At 44.2% G+C, this 15309-nt stretch overlaps 2 protein-coding genes across 4 annotated transcripts in view; one reads left to right on the top strand and one right to left on the bottom strand.

Annotated features, from left to right (window-relative positions):
- LOC109900417 (disintegrin and metalloproteinase domain-containing protein 22-like) overlaps window positions 1-7709 on the top strand; it is a 94830-nt gene extending 87121 nt beyond the window's left edge. Inside the window, exons 24-31 of one of the 3 annotated variants that reach the window (XM_031787486.1) lie at window positions 754-844; window positions 952-1005; window positions 1190-1390; window positions 2178-2278; window positions 2419-2485; window positions 3481-3570; window positions 4583-4706; window positions 5131-6684. In XM_031787486.1, coding sequence (XP_031643346.1) covers window positions 754-844; window positions 952-1005; window positions 1190-1390; window positions 2178-2278; window positions 2419-2485; window positions 3481-3570; window positions 4583-4706; window positions 5131-5151 — 749 coding nt within the window. In that variant the 3' untranslated portion in view covers window positions 5152-6684. Of the gene's footprint in view, window positions 1-753; window positions 845-951; window positions 1006-1189; window positions 1391-2177; window positions 2279-2418; window positions 2486-3480; window positions 3571-4582; window positions 4707-5130 lie in introns of all 3 variants that reach the window. The other 2 variants (XM_031787485.1, XM_031787484.1) reach the window with 2 other exon arrangements.
- Window positions 5300-12424, bottom strand: gtpbp10 (GTP-binding protein 10 (putative)). Its single transcript, XM_031787487.1, has 10 exons — window positions 12275-12424; window positions 11686-11879; window positions 11388-11479; window positions 11103-11247; window positions 10940-11013; window positions 10743-10795; window positions 10447-10554; window positions 10265-10342; window positions 10028-10151; window positions 5300-9925 (listed from the first exon to the last, which is right to left on the bottom strand). The coding sequence occupies exons 1-10, from the start codon at window positions 12305-12307 to the stop codon at window positions 9684-9686; spliced, it is 1143 nt and encodes a 380-aa protein (XP_031643347.1). The 5' UTR covers window positions 12308-12424; the 3' UTR covers window positions 5300-9683.
- Window positions 12425-15309: the final 2885 nt, after the last annotated feature.

Below are 15309 nucleotides of genomic sequence, written 5' to 3'. Positions count from 1 at the left end.
CTCTCTAACTCTCCTACTCTCTCTCTCTAACTCTCTCCTACTCTCTCTGTCTAACTCTCTCTCTCTAACTCTCCTACTCTCTCTCTCTCTCTAACTCTCTCTCTCTCTCTCAAACTCTCTCTCTCCTACTCTCTCTCTCTCTCTAACTCTCTTTCCCTCTCCCCCTTTTAACACAAAGACTGTGAGAGGCTTTGGGTCGACATACGTATTTAAGGTCTTTATTTTCATCATAAATCATTGGTTCATTCATTGTTTTTAGTTATTTTGCATATAATCATTATTTTTGGCCTTTACGTTTGCATTAGAATCTGTTAAAACAACAACCAGGCACATCTTTCTTTTTGTTGTTTATTTTCACACACATTCTTTGTCGACAGGCTCATGTCATTGATGGAGTGACGCTGAGGTCAGATCTGAGTTCCTCTTCATTGTGTTTGCCCCTTCTGTGATGTCACTTCCTCCTCTTTCTCCTCCTCTCACCCCATCCCAGTCTCCCCAGCCTGTAGTCAGTCATGTTTTTGAATCTTTCTACGTTTCCCCTCAAAAACATACACATCAATGTTTGTAATGTGTTTCCTCCCCCCTCTTTCCTTTCAGATCTCTTCCCTCTGAGTGTGCTGTGTTTTAGTGTACTATTGAAGTGAGGTGTACCCACTTGATCACTTCAAAGTGTGTTTCTCCTACAGATTCATCTGGAAACAACTATAATACAGTTTGTTTATAAAGTGCTCGCTCTCCCCCCTCCTCTCTCAGGTATCACCAGTACTAACATCATCATCGGGGCCATCGCTGGCTCCATTCTGTTCCTGGCTCTCATCCTGGCCATCACCGCCTGGGGATACAAGTGAGTACAGCTGGACCTCAGCTCTAGACCTGGGATAGCTGACTAGGAACTGGCTTGGGATCCTGTCATTGGTCAGTGTTTCTGACGTGACTGTCCTTCACTAACAGGAGCTACAGACAGCGGTGCTACGTTGAGTCAGAGGTTCACAGAAGATTCTGCAGGTTTGTCATCCTTATTTGTTCCCATTTACATTTTTGTAATTTATCAGCGCGTCTTACAATTCCACATTTTCTATAACGGTCATTAGTTGTTGATCTATTTATGTGTTGGTCAATTTGTTGATGTGTTTGTGAAATCTATGTCATAACAGTGTTCAGATGTCTAATGTTTGTTGGCGTTTCTCAGGCAAATGCCTCCGGGTGACTATGTGAAGAAACCCGGGGATGCAGACTCGTTCTACAGTGACCTGGCCCCTGGGGTCAGCACCAACTCAGGCTGTAGCTCCAAGAAGAGGTCTGGCTGTCTGTCTAACCTGCAGATATACACGCTCTCTTTCCCCCCCTCCATCGCCTCCATCTCACAAAACATCTCTCTGTTTGCATTCAGGTGTGACATCATCTCACTGCCATCGCAAATGTGTGTGTGTGTGTGTGTGTGTGTGTGTGTGTGTGTGTGTGTGGGGGAAGGGGGTTTCTTATTTTGTGCGTGTCGAGGGTATATTGTCTTGTTCGCAATATGTGTAGTTGGTTGTGTAGTGTTGGTTGCAATATGCCTCTTTCTGCACATTCTTCTCATCATGTTGTCATACTATCGTTCACAGTTGTCATGGTATCACTCTCTGTCATCATGCTATCGTTCACAGTAGTCATGGTGTGGTAGTCTGTTCTCATGGAATGTACCATCAGTCTCCTTTTTCTCCTTCTCCTACTTTGAGCTGTCTGTCTGTTCTCTACTGTAGACAAAGGAAAATAATATTATAATAATATATTAATATGCAGTCGTGTGTGCATACATTTGACTTATGGGTGGTCCCAGAAATCAAACCCACTAAACAGATGTTGTAAATCTGGGCTCCCGAGAGGCGCAGCGGTCTAAGGCACTGCATCTCAGTGCTTGAGGCGTCACTACAGACACCCTGGTTTGATTCCCGGCTGTATCACAACCGACCGTGATTGGGAGTCCCATAGGGTGGCACACAATTGGCCCAGCGTCGTCCGTGTTTGGCCGGTGTAGGCCGTCATTATAAATAAGAATTTGTTCTTAACTGACTTGCCTAGTTAAATAAAGGCTAAATAAAAAAAAATAAAGTCTGGGAATCAGGTTGTCAGTAATGATGATCGTGATGATAATGGTTATCACTGTTTCACAAGGAAATCTAACTCTGTGTGTGAAGGTCTAACGGTCTGTCCCACTCGTGGAGCGAGCGAATCCCTGACGCCAAACACATCTCTGACATTTGTGAGAACGGACGACCCAGGAGCAACTCATGGCAAGGTATACACACACACACACACACACACACACACACACACACACACACACACACACACACACACACACACACACACACACACACACAGAGAGAGTTATATTTCCCTATGCTAACCATGTGTTACTGTGTCCTTCCTCTGTAGGAAATCTGAGTGGAAATCGCAAGAAGTCGAAAGGGAAGAAGTTCCGTCCTCGCTCCAACTCTACAGAGTAAGTCACCATGTTCCTGGATGGGCTTCCACATGGCTCAGGGATTGTATTTACACCCATCCAGTCACTATAGAAATCAGCTCAAATAGCAGCAAGCCAAGAGGTTCTGTATGGTGAAATAGACTTATACAAGTTGTGGGGTTACTTGTAGAATCTGTGAATCCAGCATTTCACAAGAACTTTATAAGAAAGTGTATTAATGGGTTACATTGACTACTACCAGATTTTGTTACCTCAGAGACGCCATTGTTCTAGAATGTTGTACTGCACTGTTCTATAAAGAAAAATGTCATTGTAGAGTGCATGTGGGACTTAATGTCAGTCAGTATGGCCATGCTTGAACAGACAAATGCTATTTGTTTTTATCTAGGGGTTAGTGTTACGGGTGAGGGTAAATGTAAAGGTTAAGTGTTAAGGTCAGGGCTATTGCTTATAAAGATGACATCTGTGAAACCATACTTCTGTCCTTTCTAGCATGGCCACTCAAAAACAACCCTAACTGCACATGCTCCCCGTGAATGAACACAATTAACACCTTGTTGACCTTTCAGCCTTGTTGACCTTTCAGCTTTGTTGATCTCCCAGCCTGTTGTTGTTTGTTTGTTTGTTTGTTTCCTGGTCTTGGCACCTGAGGTCATTTGCAGAGCAAATGTTCTTGTTTGAATGCATGGGAGTGAATGAGGAGAATTTAACTGCTTGGACCGATTTGTGACATCTGGCCAAAATGCAAATGACCATCTTACTAAAACACACATTCATCTAGTCAAGTTCTTCACAGTCCCATCTTGTCTTCCTCTCACTTGCATCTTGGTGGTGTGTGTTCAGAATGTCATTGGTCTGCTCTGCTCTCTTAAAATATCTCCTCTTCCTCCCTCGTCCTCTTTCTCCCTCTTCCTCATCTCCATCCTCCTCCCTCTCATCCTCTTTTTCCTCCTGTTTCCTCTTCTCCTTTCCTCCTCCCTTCTCGGTGTGTCTATCAATCCCCACTCCTGCAGGTATTTAACCCCTCGCTTCCAAACAGAGCATTATGATGTAACTAAGTGGGTAGAAGATGTGAATAAAAACACTGAAGGACCCTACCTTAGGTATTACCTCAGATCATCTCCTATTCCTCAACAACCCCCACCCCCCTCTTTTAACTCCCCTTTGGCTTGGTCTGTGTATTTGGGTTCAATCTGGCCAGGGGAGGTAGGGAAGGGTTATACCAGTGGTTCCCAAATGGGGGTCAGCTCCCTTTATCACAGATAAAGAGCATATTGATTGGTAGTTATGGTGATGATGTCAGAGCTTTGGTTGACAGCTCTTGATCCTCTTGTGTCTTTGGACTCCCATGATTCATTGCTTTTAGCGTACGATGGTTGGATGTATCAATAGCTGCTGAACTTTTACAACAGTTTTACATTTTGTTGAGTATTGAGTAACATAATTGTCTTGCTTTATTTGTAATGACACCAAAAAGGAAGTCATTAGAAATAATCTCTATTACTAGTCTATTTCCTTATTTCCCTCCGTTGCTCTTGCCATCTTCTATTTCTTTATCTCTGCATGTTCAGTGTTGTGTTTGCTCTGATGTCATCATTGTGCTACACACATGTCTGAGTCCCCTACTGAGTGTCTTTGTGCTCACCGGCCTGGTCAGTTCACATTTACCCACCATGACACCATCTCCACTACACCTTCTGGTCCTGGACCAGCCCAGATACACCCCAACACAGACACAGGTCTAGTCAAATTAACTGTACTCGGTGGGTGACTGACTGACCTGCCCACTTCCACTCCAGCCACAGCACAGCTGGCCCTGTTGCATTGCTGATGATGGTGCAGCGGTTGATGATGTCATAGGCAGGTCGATGAGAGGAAGAGGTGACTGTTCCCACACCAGGGCAGTTCAGGCTGGTCTACTCTGGCACAGGCAGATGCTTCCCCTAACCACAGCTCTAGGGTCAAATTATCGAACCCCCAATCTGAACCTTAACCGTTAGGGTCATGAAAAAATGTCTGCCTCTGTGTTTAGGGGCGACTTCTGCCTATTCCGGGCAGATCAGTAAGAATGATGATATCACCGTTTATATTGAGGTAATTTCCTGCCTCTTTCAGGACGCTCTCCCCGGCGAAGTCGCCCACCTCCTCCACGGGGTCCATTGCATCCAGCCGGCGGTACCCTTACCCCATGCCCCCCCTCCCCGACGATCAGAAGAAGGCCAACAGGCAGAGTGCCAGGGTAAACTACTATAATAACACAGTATATAGCACATACTGTACATAACATCTCATACGTAACATATACTGTACATAACATCTCATTTGTAACATACTGTACATAACATCTCATTTGTAACATACTGTACATAACATCTCATATGTAACATACTGTACATAACATATACTGTACATAACATCTCATATGTAACATACTGTACATAACATATACTGTACATAACATCTCATATGTAACATACTGTACATAACATCTCATACGTAACATACTGTACATAAAGTCCTAGAAACTAGGTAAATACAGTAGTAGTTAATGACGTGTGTACTATAAATACCCCTATTGCATTGTGGGGTTAACTGCAGTTAAGGTACTGAAGCCATTATCTAATTATAGTCTTTGTCTCTTCATCTCGTTTCTCTTCCTGCAGCTGTGGGAGACTTCAATATAACACTCCTGTTATCTACTCTGCAAAACTACTTAAGAACTACATTTTCGTCCACTTTTCTATGAATTAAAAAATACAAAGAAAAACAAAATTGAAACAAAATGACGAAAAAAGTGAGTAACTGGTGTGAGCGGAAAAGAGAAGCAGAGGAAGATGAAGAGGAGGAAGGTGTGAGAGTGTGTGAGAGTGTGTACGAGTTCCGTCAGACCTGACCTGCTCAGTAGGGGACGCTACAGGGGCCATCTGTCATTCCTACACTGACAAGCCAAGACAGAACGAGGCAAGACAAGATCCCTTTCAGATTAGTTGGAGATCCACCAGAGATCAGCCCTTCACTCATTGGTGAGGAAAAAGCAAAGCTGTTGTGATGGTAATGGTGCAGACAGAGAGGAGAGGCCTTGTTGTGGATGTCTCCCCCACTCCCAACACCCCAACATCCCCCCAGCTTCCACCACACTCTTCTAGCTCTTCCCTCAAACTTTCCCACCTTACCTTACTCACCTCTCCCCCCAACCCCCCTCTAGCCCTGCCCCCGTGTAAACTCTCTCCTCTGATTGGTGCTCCTCTCTGTTGAGGGGCGCGGACAGCTATCATATCGGCAGATTTCTTTACCATTTTGAAGCACGCTGTTTAATTACTGTAGAAAACTCCAACACTGTATGCATGAGAACCCCTTGTTAATCAACTCTTCCTAGTGTCATAAAGGAGAAGAAGTCTGGGACGGACAGCATGCGGGGGATGGTGATGTCATACGTACTGTAGGCCTTTAAGCTTTCTTTACATTATAGGCTTCTTCTATCTCTGTGATCAGCGACTCATTATGAACTGTATCACACATTATACTAGCCAACTGCCCCTGACATGGATCCTAGATCCTAGACCCTAGACCCTAGACCCTAGCCACTCCGTTCTCTTTCTTTCGCCGTGTCAGGTTTTCCTGAAGGATTTGGTTATCGTTGTAAATATGTACAGCTTAAAGGCAGAGTAATGTGTGCTTTTCTTTTTTACTTACTGGGAGGCGAATGATGAAGGGATGCTCCCCCTCTCCTCCTCCTGCTGTGGTTCGTGTTGTAGACAGACAGGGTCTCCGTAGGTCTTTGTAGAGACCCCGGTTTCTCTCTTTTCATTTCTGGCTGAACTCTCTCTCTTCTCTCCCGTGTGTCTGTGTGAACACTCCAGCTTTCTTTTTCTTCCACAGCAGAATGTACAAACAGTGTTCTATATTTCCTCTTTGTGTCCTCCGTTTCTCTGAGTAATGCACTCAGTCACAGCCCGTCATAATTAACACAGTAAACTTAAGAATGTCATTGATTTATTACATTAACTGAGCATTTTATCCATTTGGATATTGATAATGATGAATATATTTTGAACTAACATCGTCCCATGAGCCCTTCCTCGCTACAGAGGGGAGAGAACAAGTGTTTTTTTGTAGTTTTAGATGTGATATACATGTTCATTTGGCCATGGTGGTTTAGAGAAGTTGGAGAAATGTCCTGTGACTATAATCATTCCACACTACGGTCTGTGTGTACAGCAGGGACAGACTGGCCATCTGGCATTTTGGGCAAATGCAAGATGGCCTGGTCCATTTTTTAACACTGTGGCCTGTCTTACTTGTTTTTTGGGGTGCAAAATGATAATTGCTAATAATGGGGGCCTCGAAGAAAGAAATGGGCCGTTGTGTTTAAAATGCCAGAGCCGATTTCTGGTCCCAGTCCGCCCCTGGTGTACAGTGTGAGACCAGACATAACAGATAGATACAACTGGAACCGACAACGCCACTGAGATCCAACTGGACGAAGTGGGAATAACAATGTGGAAACTGAACATTGTGTCAGATGAATTTGGAATTTGTTTGGATAAAATTATTAAAATGTGCATTTTTGCTTTTGTTTCGTTTCCTACTGTAAGTTTGCCCTGCTGTCTGTAAATTGAAGTGTCCTGTACAGTGCTTGCTGTTTGAGATTTATAAGACCAACAGAATGACAATGGATCTACTAGCTAGCACTCTATCACTGTTCTCTGGTAATCTGTCTGTGAGGCTGTAATACGAAATAAGCATGACATTGAAATACTTTTTCCTTGATTGCCAATTGCTGTTATCTTCTTGGAATGTCATACCATAAACCCCATATCAGTAGTGAACAGGTTTTCAACATAATCAACCAGGTCTCAAACATTTTCATGAATGGCCCGAGTAATCTAATGATTTAAATGTGGCTTAAGATTCAGGTTCTTACCTACGCAGAGTAGGATAAAGTGTCCCTAGTCACTGATCCAAGGTCAGTTTTGTATCTTACCCCCCTGATGGTAAATGTTGTAAATCGGGGAGTGGAAAGCTGATCTTAGATCTGTGGCTAAAGGGAAACTTATTTATACAGAAGTCACAACCCCCATCCCGTAGTTACTGTACTGTCCATATCAGTTAAGCCTGCTGTATGTTAACTCCGTATGCTTAAGTTTAAAATGTGGGCACTGATCGTTTTGATTTTCTACTGTATGCATTATGACTGCAAAGATATTAAGATCACCACAATATCACATTAATATTGCTACTGTTTGACAAGTCTCAAGTATTTTTTTAAACTCTTAAGTACCTTTATATGTTCACTTCTCAGTGTTGTGTACAGCCGTTATTCAGACAGACCAACTGCATTGTTGTTCTTCTGTGCGTTGAGTGGAACGGAGATATGATGCGGACATTTTAGTTTTTTAAAGCACACACTCATCTCGGACCGCTCTGGCATGTGAAGATCTGTACGTGTCTTCTATGTTATGATGGGACGCAGCTATGGCAACATGGGGTTCATTATGCTATAGAGATCTGTGCAGGTGAATGCATGTTGACTAAAGCTCTCATCACTCTTGTCTTATTTTAATTACGATATGATTGGCTGGTGCTTAGTAACTTGAGATTTGACCAAGGGATTCCCTAGGCCGTGGTAATATGAAAATAAAGGATCATACTTGTCAAGCAATATTTTAAATATCATATTGTCTTAATTCTGACATCTATGATAATTTACCTGCAGGTCATAGGATTGAGGTATATTAGACGTTAGGATGGTGGCAGGTGGAACCTGTCCAGGTAACAAGATGTAACTTGTCTGATGTGTGTTATCTGTATTAGTGGCTTGACTGACGTAACCCAACCGGACCCACAGAGAAACGTCCAAACGCTCACAAAGTAGGGACAGATTCTTGAATGTATCAATACAACCAAGCACCAAGCACCCAGCTGTAGCCTGTGGAGATGTAGGTTATATCAGGCCTCTGAACGCTCCATGAAGTCTGAGATGTAGGTTATATCAGGCCTCTGAATCCACCATGCAGTCCCATCCTGCTGCAATATGCTCCTACTGTGACCTTAACCCTCATATGTACCGCTACAAAATCTATATACAGTCCCAAATGATTGACACCCTGCATAAAGATGAGCAATAATGATAATTCAAATACTGAACTAAATTGTATGTAACAAAACAAAATTGGGGGAAATGATATTTGATAAAAATACTTTTGCTCAAAAAGGTCAGGGGTCAGAATGATTGAAACGCCAAAGGGTTCTTATAAAGAAGTCAAAAGTTTCATATTCGGTCCCATATTCCTACAGCACACAATGACTACACCAAGCTTTTGACTCTAAAAACTTGTTGGATGCAACAAAAATGTGTCATTGCGTGCTAGGAATATGGGACCAAATATATTTTGGACTGACTTTATTTCTAAGAATCTTTAGGGATGTCAAATTTGACATTCTTTTGAGAAAAATAAGTATTACTTATTAAACAATCTTTTACTGAGCAACTGTATTAGTATAAATCAATCGTTTCCCCCTTTAAAAAAAAATATATAATATAGCTTAGTAGTTTAATTATTTCATACAATCATTATTGCTCATCTTTATGGAGGGTGTCAATCATTAAGACCCCACTGTATAATTACAGCACTTGTCTTTTACTGTATGCTGTACATAGACTGACAATGCAAAAATCAATGCCCATTTTTTTTTTCTTCTTACAATATCATTCAGTATTGTAATATATTTAATATAAAATAAAACTTTCATCGATATTTTCTGTGTATGTTTAGTTTCCCTTAAGGTAAGGTTATTGCTAAAGGAGGCAGCATTAATTAACATGTTTATTACTACATGGTGGAAAAGCAACATATTACATCAAACAGTCAGAGACAACATCCAGCAGAAAAACACAAACATACTTCCTCCCCTTTTTGTCAGCCCTCTTCCTCAACCATATTGTGGTCATAAGGGGAAGGCAGGACGACAACACCCTTGCCTGGGTTATGACTGTGGGTGACATCATCGTTAGTGTTTTCCATAGATATTCATCCTGGCTCTGCACCCTGCTTGAGACTGTCGAGGAGTCATCCTACCTAGGGTATGATAGGTAGGAACACCACCCTGACTTCCACAATATTGAAAACGTTCCAGGCTGAGTGAACATGAATCAAGTTCAAACCCTTTTTCAAAACTGCAGAACATACTAACCCTGAATGTTCTACAGTTCAGCTCAAACTGAGGCGGTGGGGCCCCATGTGAGTGTGTTCTTGGCTGGGACCGCCCCTCTCAGCGCCTGTAGCCTATCACGGTGCAGGGAGTCCGTTGCCATAGAGGCATCCTTGTCTAGTGATTGGCGGATACAGGTCTTGAGGTGTGCGATGCCAAAACCGGTGGCAGCTGAGATAGGAACCACGTGTCTGAAGACCATGTTGTTCTTAGGAAGCATATCGTCGGGTAACAGGTGGGAGAACTCTGAAAGGGAGAAGCACACCAGGGGGGCACTGAGTAGTCTAATGTCACAGATCGTACACCTTAATTACCGAAGTTTAGAATCTATGTATATCATTAGATTACCGTGTGGGTTTAGGAGTTGCTCCTGAAGCTCTGCGAGTTTGTCCTCTGCATCAGGCAGGTCCATCTTATTGACCACCAACACAGCAGGCTTACACGGGAGATCCTCCTTATACAGCTCCAACTCCTATAGGAGTGGTCGAGAGAGAGTGGGATAAGGAGAGAGAGAAAATATTATGATACTGGTGCTCGGAGGGAGGAGGGAGAGGTTTCTGTGTAGATGTGTCCTGCTAGCCTCACTTTAATTAAAAGTTGAACAGCCTCAAAAGCAGACCTAAAGGGCGTTTTGCTTGCCAGCTGGAAACCACAAACGTCCACCTATGACCAGAGAGAGAAGAGAGACGTCATCAGTATTACAGCTAGAGGCTTTCGCACCACAAATCTCCTTGAGACTTTCACCATCAGTTGTGTTTAGGTCGAACCACAAAGAGCAGCTGTCTGGTCCTCTCCACGTGTTTGAGGAACTGGTGGCCCATGCCTCTATTCATGTGGGCCCCCTCTATCAGCCCTGGGAGGTCTGCCACTGAGATCTACACCAATCCGAGGACAGAACACAGAATGGACCAATCAGAGGAGAGAACTCAGATTGAACCAATGAGAGGAGAGAGAACACCGAGTATGGACAAACCAGAAGACAATCTTGAGAATGAACCAATCAGGTGAAGGAAAATATTGACTCGCACAAAAGGGAGGAAGTGACCTCATCTGCTTCTCTTACCTGTTTATGGTCTTCATACATGACCTTGCCAATCTCTGGTCTCAGAGTGGTGACTGCAGAACGACAAGAAACATTTACCATTCATAAATAACTCAAACATCATGGTATCATCCTCCAAACATTTGACAAATAAAGTGTAATATATGGAACATTCACTTCAGAGGTATGTGGTGTGTACATATGTACTCAATACTCACAGGCATAGCTGGCAATCTGGGGTTTGGCGTGAGACAGGGCGGTCAGTAGAGAGGATTTTCCCGCATTGGGGAACCTGGTAGTGATGGAGGGGGAAATCATGAAGTCAATATGTTCCTGTATGATTGTGTGTGTGTGTGTGTGTGTGTGTGTGTCCTGTCTCACCCCACCAGGCCGAGGTCAGCAATGAGTTTGAGGTCCAGTCGTATCTGTCTGGTCTGGCCCTTACTAGGCAGAAACTCTGAGTGGTAGGAGCCTCCTTGACCCCCTCTGGCCACCAGCACACGATCTCCCTCAGTGTTCAGCTTACCTATGGAGGGGATTGATGAGCTATGGTCAGTTAAATTTACACCCAACACTCTCATCCTAAGTGCAGACATCTAGATAATCTTCAACCAATACACAGTGCCTTGTGTCAGTGAAGGAGGTGTATCATGTGTAAAGACTTACCGAGGACCATTCCATCATCATTGGTGACAGTAATGCCAGGAGGAGCCAAGACTTCTTGGTCCTCTCCTTTCTGCCCCCTCAGAGCACGGACACTACACACACACACACGATTGTTGGTAGTTCACATCATGATTCTTCCAAAAGGGATATTGGCCACAATTGTTGTACAATGCTTTTGTGCATTATCCAATATGTGTGCCGCCTACATATGCAAGTGATCTACCGGTGAGCTCACCGTCCACCCAGTGATCTATCGGTGAGTTCACCGTCCACCCAGTGAGTTGTGGTCCAGACATACCTGCTGTTGGTTCCTACTCCAGCGATGAAGCGTTTCTGGGGGTACTTATCCTTGACCCTCTTCAGAGTCATCTCCTTCTGAGCCACCACCCACACGTCTCCCCCTTTCCCCCCCTGACCCCCCAGACGGGGCAGCCCCATCCCCCCACTGCCCCCTCTCACATACAGACGCAGGTTGTCCACGAAGTTACCGTACTAGAGGAAAGAGAGTAGTGATGACATCATTTCACACTTTGCGTCAGACAACTGAAGTATCTACAACATTAATATATTGTAATGTCTTCTACAATGACGTGGACAGTAACGTTAGGCTACACAGCTAAACTTTTTCCATTTCCATAACTAGCAAGTTCATTGTAGAAACGACCATGTAAAACTGATAGAACATCACAACCAACTAGCTAGTCCTGTCTACGAAACTGACCGTGAAGGGCAACAGAAGACCACCTACGACTAGCAAACTAAGCTAGCTAGCATGGCTACCTGGATATTAGAGCCACAAACAGGAGGGGTTAGTTATAATTATAAATATATTTGGTATAGCTAACTTAGCTTGTTAGCGAACTACAATGTAACAGTGGTTTACTAACCTTCCGCCAACACATCCTACTGATCCAAACCATTTTGAGTAAATATTTAGAAGTTACAGTTGACCGTTTGTGGCATTTTTGCCTGAAGACGTCAGATTAGTCGTTCACATGTGTTGTTATAGGTTGTTTGGTGGTGGAACAGGAAACAGCAAACGGGGCGGTGATTCGATGATGTCAGCGTCAATCAAGGTAGCTAGTCCCGCCTCCCTCTCCTCCCCAGCTAAACTATGCACACAACATATTAGGCTATGTTGTGGGGTTTTACCTGTAGTCCTAGTCTACAAAGAAATCACAGTGTTTTGAACAATCATTTGGTTAAATCCCTTTGATAAACTTTCTAAAACACCACTAGTATAGGCTAAGTCATTTTATGTTAGGACCTATTTGTTTATAATTTTATAGCAGACCCTACCCCAAATTCATTAATTCATCCATCCATTCAGTCAGTCAGTCAGTCAGTCAGTTGGTCAATCAGTCAGACATCATGTTTGTTCATAGGCTATCCTTGGTCAACTGTCAGCTCGTGCGCTACTTGCATGTTGGCTATGACAGGGTATGAGGTGCGCGCGCTGTTTAACTCTAAAGAGCTCCGCCATGGAGTGGACTTGTGAGTCAGTGTCAAGGTAATTTTCTATCCTAATGATAATAACTGACAAACAATAGCTCTGACCAATTCCCGAGGTTTGTAAGACCATGGGTTTAATAATAATGAGTCAAAGACTCAGTTTATGCAAAAGATTAGTACAGTTTATTCAGAGAACGTTCTGGCGTGCATAGTACAAAGCAATTAATTTTATACTGACTTCTCACGCCCACATTCACACAAAAATACGCACACACGTACACACATGTCCTGCTACGCACACACTGTCTGTCTCACTACCCAGCCGACAGAGATTAGTGGCCTTGTCCTTGAGATGTACTCCCCGTTCTCTCCCAAATCTCTAGTCAGGTCGGCACCAAGCTCAGACAGTCTGTGTTTAAAATACCATAAAGACATATTGTTTTACCCTAATCCTGACTAGGACTACACATTTATTGATTATGATTTTATACATTCTAATCAACCATACATTTATATGTTTCAGGGCGGAATATTCTAATCATTCAATTAACAGACAATTCTCACCTATCAGTCAGTCAATACGTCCACACAGTGAACCACACTGGATACGCACTCGCGTTAGGTGGTGGTTTTAAAAACTGCAACAGCTGATAGGAACATAACAAGTAAGTATCCTATATTTTGTTCATAGCCTATAGAGGCTATGGAAGTTTTTCTTTGAGAGGGAGACAATTATGCACACCTCTGATTTCACTTCTCACATTTTCTGTTTCTAAATGTGTGTCTGATGGCCATATGATCTGTCACAGTAGGTCGGTAGACTATATTTTACTTTAGCCTTCTTTCTCTTAGGCTATTTGTCTCTGCATTCCCATCCCTTTGCCACTCGGGGCTCTCTCTCTCCTATCGCACCAATCGGATGATGGTTTTACTCCATGGCTGGAGTCTTCTCCAGTGCCTTTGTATGCTCCTGACTCTCTCCACCGCCTCCTCCAACACCATGCCCAACTTTTTGTTCGGAACCGACGGGGCCGGGGGAGTGGGGCTCGGTGTGGGGCTCGGCGGCTTCATGGCTCCCGGTAACCTGGACGAGATCGACTCTGGCTGCTGGGACTTGTCTTCCCTCATGGTGATACAGACACGGCGGCTGCGCCTGGCGGACAGCCGGGGCGCACTGTGGGATTTCATGACATACCTGCTCACGTCGCAGAAGCACTACGAGCTGTTCCTAGAGCTCACGCAGCACTTCTGGGCCATGTACGTGGACTGCATGCTGTCCCGCGCGCACGGACTGGGGGAAGCGTGGCTTCAGCACAACGCTGTCCAAGCTGCGTGTCATGGAAGTCTCCCCAAATTACGCACAGAATAATGCATAGAGCGAGTGTTGTCTTTAGGCACAAGACTATGCGTAGACCTACTGCAAGTGTGACAAGAGTTTCAGATGAACCATTCTAATCTACCACCCTCCCGATCTAGTGTTTTATTATTTAGAGTTCTCCGATAGGTGGCTGAAAAAGATTGGATGTGTATGAACAGTTCTTAGCACCATGAGTAGCCTACACCGAGGACATTGCCTTTAATCAAATCAAATCAAATGTATTTATATAGCCCTTCGTACATCAGCTGATATCTCAAAGTGCTGTACAGAAACCCAGCCTAAAACCCCAAACAGCAAGCAATGCAGGTGTAGAAGCACAGTGGCTAGGAAAAACTCCCTAGAAAGGCCTCTTCTGGCTGTGCCGGGTGGAGATTATAACGGGTGGAGATTATAACAGAACATGGCCAAGGTGTTCAAATGTTCATAAATGACCAGCATGGTCGAATAATAATAAGGCAGAACAGTTGAAACTGGAGCAGCAGCACGGTCAGGTGGACTTGGGACAGCAAGGAGTCATCATGTCAGGTAGTCCTGGGGCATGGTCCTAGGGCTCAGGTCAGTTGAAACTGGAGCAGCAGCACGGCCAGGTGGACTGGGGACAGCAAGGAGTCATCATGTCAGGTAGTCCTGGGGCATGGTCCTAGGGCTCAGGTCCTCCGAGAGAGAGAAAGAAAGAGAGAAGGAGAGAATTAGAGAACGCACACTTAGATTCACACAGGACACCGAATAGGACAGGAGAAGTACTCCAGATATAACAAACTGACCCTAGCCCCCCGACACAAACTACTGCAGCATAAATACTGGAGGCTGAGACAGGAGGGGTCAGGAGACACTGTGGCCCCATCCGAGGACACCCCCGGACAGGGCCAAACAGGAAGGATATAACCCCACCCGCTTTGCCAAAGCACAGCCCCCACACCACTAGAGGGATATCTTCAACCACCAACTTACCATCCTGAGACAAGGCTGAGTATAGCCCACAAAGATCTCCGCCATGGCACAACCCAAGGGGGGGCGCCAACCCAGACAGGATGACCACATCAGTGTATCAACCCACTCAGGTGACGCACCCCTTCCAGGGACGGCATGAGA

The sequence above is a fragment of the Oncorhynchus kisutch genome, linkage group LG13 (genome assembly GCF_002021735.2).
Source record: "Oncorhynchus kisutch isolate 150728-3 linkage group LG13, Okis_V2, whole genome shotgun sequence".
Taxonomy (NCBI): domain Eukaryota; kingdom Metazoa; phylum Chordata; class Actinopteri; order Salmoniformes; family Salmonidae; genus Oncorhynchus; species Oncorhynchus kisutch.
The sequence above is the reverse complement of the archived record's forward strand: the minus strand, read 5'-3'. Positions and strand labels throughout refer to the sequence as shown.

Bases quoted from the DNA above. Each gene is read 5' to 3' on its own strand.
- gtpbp10 (XM_031787487.1), bottom strand. From the start codon at position 12,307: ATGGTTTGGATCAGTAGGATGTGTTGGCGGAAG. The intron at 11,248-11,387 runs GTAAGTCTTTAC...TCCCCTCCATAG, and splicing joins TGATGATGGAATGGTCCTCG to GTAAGCTGAACACTGAGGGA. The intron at 10,555-10,742 runs GTAAGAGAAGCA...GGATTGGTGTAG, and splicing joins TGTATGAAGACCATAAACAG to ATCTCAGTGGCAGACCTCCC.